Source organism: Otolemur garnettii, unplaced genomic scaffold (assembly GCF_000181295.1).
Source record: "Otolemur garnettii isolate 467f Iridium unplaced genomic scaffold, OtoGar3 scaffold00017, whole genome shotgun sequence".
Lineage (NCBI taxonomy): Eukaryota > Metazoa > Chordata > Mammalia > Primates > Galagidae > Otolemur > Otolemur garnettii.
This window is the reverse complement of record NW_003852412.1, coordinates 11,164,619-11,168,321: the sequence shown is the minus strand read 5'-3', so window position 1 is coordinate 11,168,321 and position 3,703 is coordinate 11,164,619. Positions and strand designations below refer to the sequence as shown.

Sequence of the window (3,703 nt, the reverse complement as noted above, 5' to 3'; positions counted from 1 at the left end):
GTTCAAGTCCAATTTAATGGTGTCTTAGAAATTTCCTAAGTTCTAGTCTCATTTGAAACTATGTTTGTGATGCTCTCCTTTTGACAGACTAAGAAAATCCTTATAACGTCTTTAATAATATGGGCAAATTTCAAGTAGAGAATATAAGATTTGGAATAATTATATCAAGTCAATACATCAAGGTACACAAAATTTAGGAATAATAGCCATTAACTGTATGTGCCATTTATTATTCCATAAATGACATTACTGTGTCTGTAGATCTGAAGGGTACCGATGAAAAATGAGTAAATAACTTTGGATCTATTTCTGCCTTTGGATTGGCCTGCTACTTATCTTTATTTTCCTTTCTTCTTCAACTGTTCCACAAAGTAATCATTACAAGCAACTGTCAGAGCCGCCACCATCACCACGAATTCATTAAAATCCACTTCGTTGTCCTTGTTCGCATCCAGGTCCTGCATTATCTTGTCAACCAACTGGGGGTCCTTTTGGCACTAAGGGGAAAAAGGAAATTTCTAACTTGGAGGCTTTGAGGTTCATGATAACAAATGAAGTCATGTTTTCTTTTTATTTACATTAAAGCCTTCATTTCCATTTTTTAGCAGCTGAAGACAATTTCCTCGAGCCTATTCGCAGGTAGATTTGAACCAGGCACAAATTCTAAATGAGTCCTGGTCCCCTGCCCAAGGTCCATATAATTCTGGCTCAGGCCTAAAGACCAAGAAAGGCAAACAGCAGCTGATCAAAGTGAGCTATGGATGGTGAACTTGCTCCTGCAGGCTATCCCAGGTGGACAGCCAGGACCTGGGAGGCAGCCCGGTGAACTGAGGGACAGCGGGTGGCTGCACCACTTACCAACAGTGGGACCTTGAGTAGATCACTTGACGTTTTTAAATATTAAAGGAGGAAAATATTTACCCCCACATTTGTGAGAGTGCTTAGCACCAAAGTTGCTAGATTTAGCAAATAAAAATACATGACAGTGGCTTGGAGCCCATAGCACAGTGGTTATAGCTCCAGCCACATGCACTGAGGATGGTGGGTTCGAACCCGGCCCAGGCCAGCTAAACAGCAATGTCAACTGCAACAAAAAATATCTGGGCATTGTGGCGGGTGCCTGCGGTCCCAGCTACTTGGGAGGCTGAGGCAAGAGAATTGCTTAAGCCCAAGAGTTTGAGGTTGCTGTGAGCTATGACTCACGGCACTCTACCCAGGGTGACATAATAAGACTCTGTCTCAAAAAATATATATAATCCAGCCAGTTAAATGTGAATTTAACTCTGCAATGCATAACCTTTTAGTAAGTACATCTCCACTACTGCCTGGCACACAGGACATTTAATAAGGCAGAACCTTCTCAGCCCAGTGCCTGACATGCAACAGAAAGAGGCACCGGATAAGGGGCAGATCTTGGAAGGATGACGGGACCTTACCGGGGAAAGCAGAGCAGGGAGCCCTTAAAGAAGAAGGGTGACCCGAGGGCAGGATTCTGAGGCACCTGCAGCTCCTTCCAGGATGAGCAGTTGCTGAGAAACGTTTCCAACAGCGCTCCCCTTCCTCCAGGAATTCCCCATTGCCTTCTCATTTACTGGCCGGAAACTTAATTGTTCAAAATTAACTTGATCAAAACAATTATACGTGAAGGTGCCAAGTTTGCCCAGTGTGGTGGTTCATGCTCGTGTTCCCAGCACTCTCAGAGGCCGAGGCGGGTGGATCGCTTGAGCTCAGGGGTTGGGGACCAGCCTGAGCAAGAGAGAGACCCCTCTCTACTAAAAATAGAAAAACTAGGTGGCCTTGTAGCGGGTGCCTGTAGTCCCAGTTACTTGGGAGACTAAGATAAAAGGATCACTTGAGCCAAGAGTTTGAGGATGCTGTGAGCTATGACACCAGGGCATTCTACCTAGGGTGACAGAGTGAGACTCTGTCTTTAAAAAAAAGAAGAAAATGGCTCAGTGCCTATAGCCCAGGGGCTAGGGTGCCAGCCACATACACCAGGGCTGGCAGATTCAAATCCAGCCCAGACCTGCCAAACAACGACAACTACAACAAAAAACTTGCTGGGTGTTGTGGTGGGCGCCTGTAGTCCCAGCTACTTGGGAGGCTGAGGCAAGAGGATTGCTTAAGCCCAAGAGTTTGAGGTTGCCGTGAGCTGTGACGCCACTGTACTCTACTGAGGGTGACATAGTGAGACCCTGTTTAAAAAAATAAAAAAAGTGCCAAGTTTGACCTATCAGAGCATTTTACTCTAAATCAGGCATCCTCAAACTACGGCCTGCGGGCCACACGCGGCCCGCCTAGGACATTTATCCGGCCTGCCAGGTGTTTCTGCCACTGCTGCCTGTCCTGCTTAGCAGCCAACTCGTCCAGGGGCCCGCAGTCCAGCCCTCCAATGGTCTGAGGGAGAGTAAACTGGCCCCCTGTTTAAAAAGTGTGAGGACCTCTGCAAATGCTATGCAATCCAGGAGTCAAACTGAATTTGAGAAGGAAAAAATAAATTGCTGGAAACTCCTAAAGTCACTAAAAAGGTATTAAGAATTACTTTGTATGTTTAAACATTTTGTACTTTAAGTTTTTCCCATAGAGGGTGAGGAGGAAAGATTGTGGGAATTGCGATCTGTGGTCTTAACACAGGGTTTGGACAGAGTTACAGCAGGCAGGCACAGGACACTGTGCTCAAAATCAATTTAAAGCAACTCCATAAACATCAGAGTGTTTTCCTCAAAGGGGGCCCCGAACACTTCACGGCAAGGCTTCGTATATAGATTTTTTGAACTTCTGGCTATTTTGAGACATGAATCCATTTGCATCCCACTGGTCCCTGGCCAAACACAAGCTTCCCAGCAATTCCAATCAGCCCGTGCTGGCCTGGCAAAGCTAAGTATTTGCTATTCACTAGAAAATTTGCTACCCGAGCATGGAGCGCCCCAGGCTTCATTTCTGACCTCATATATATAGAATACTAATTCACAGACAGTGGGACACCGCTCCCGGTGTAACTAGCTAGGACTAGTCATAACTATAGTCTGGGTATAACTAGCTGTATCTTTGATTGCTGTGGCAGAATGTTGAATAATTGGTAAAAGCCTCAAGTGTAATTTTCAACACTTGGAAACTCTAACTTCAAGTAATATGGAAAAGGGCACCTGCCCGTGTGCATGGAAACCGAGGCCTCTGGTGTTGGCTTCCTGCGGTTTGAATCTGTGTGCAGATTACACTGTGTGGGGGACAGAATCATAGGGGAGTACAGACATAAAGGCTGTCCCCAACGCCGTGTCTCACCAACCCCCCGACAGGATCCGGCAGGAAAACCGTGACTCACCGAGAGGAAGTCTGTGAGCTCTCGCTGCAGGAGCATCTTCAGTTCCCCCTTGTTGAGCTTGAACTTGTCCCCTTCCTTACAAGAGTATCTGTGAAAGACTCTGATCAGGGTGTCCATGGCCATCTCCAGCTGGGTGGGCATGTTGGCAGCAGAACTGACCCCTCCAGGAGCAGAGCACTGAACTTAGTAATAAAGGGGAAGACACATATTCAAAATAAACAGAGGGGAAACGCGAGCATTGTCATTAAAACAGACTATTACAGCCCCTCGAGTCGGCTCACTACCCAAGTGATGGCTGTTAAACCATAATAATTAGTTCTGCCCATTCTAGGGCAAGCTGCAAACGAGAGCTTTGCAGATGAGTTTTTTCTCCTTCCGAAT

General features: G+C 46.1%; 1 protein-coding gene across 1 annotated transcript; it reads right to left on the bottom strand.

The window, feature by feature from the left end:
• Nucleotides 1–338: 338 nt before the first annotated feature.
• On the bottom strand, nt 339–3,499 carry S100Z (S100 calcium binding protein Z). Its single transcript, XM_003785927.2, has 2 exons — nt 3,323–3,499; nt 339–497 (listed from the first exon to the last, which is right to left on the bottom strand). Exons 1-2 carry the CDS (start codon nt 3,461–3,463, stop codon nt 339–341), a joined length of 300 nt encoding a protein of 99 aa, XP_003785975.1. The 5' UTR covers nt 3,464–3,499.
• Nucleotides 3,500–3,703: the final 204 nt, after the last annotated feature.

Excerpts from the sequence above, each read along its gene's own strand:
- S100Z (XM_003785927.2), bottom strand. The coding sequence starts at position 3,463 with ATGCCCACCCAGCTGGAGATGGCCATGGACACCCTGATCAGAGTCTTT. Across the intron at positions 498-3,322 it reads AGCTCACAGACTTCCTCTCG|TGCCAAAAGGACCCCCAGTT; the intron begins GTGAGTCACGGT and ends TTTTCCCCTTAG.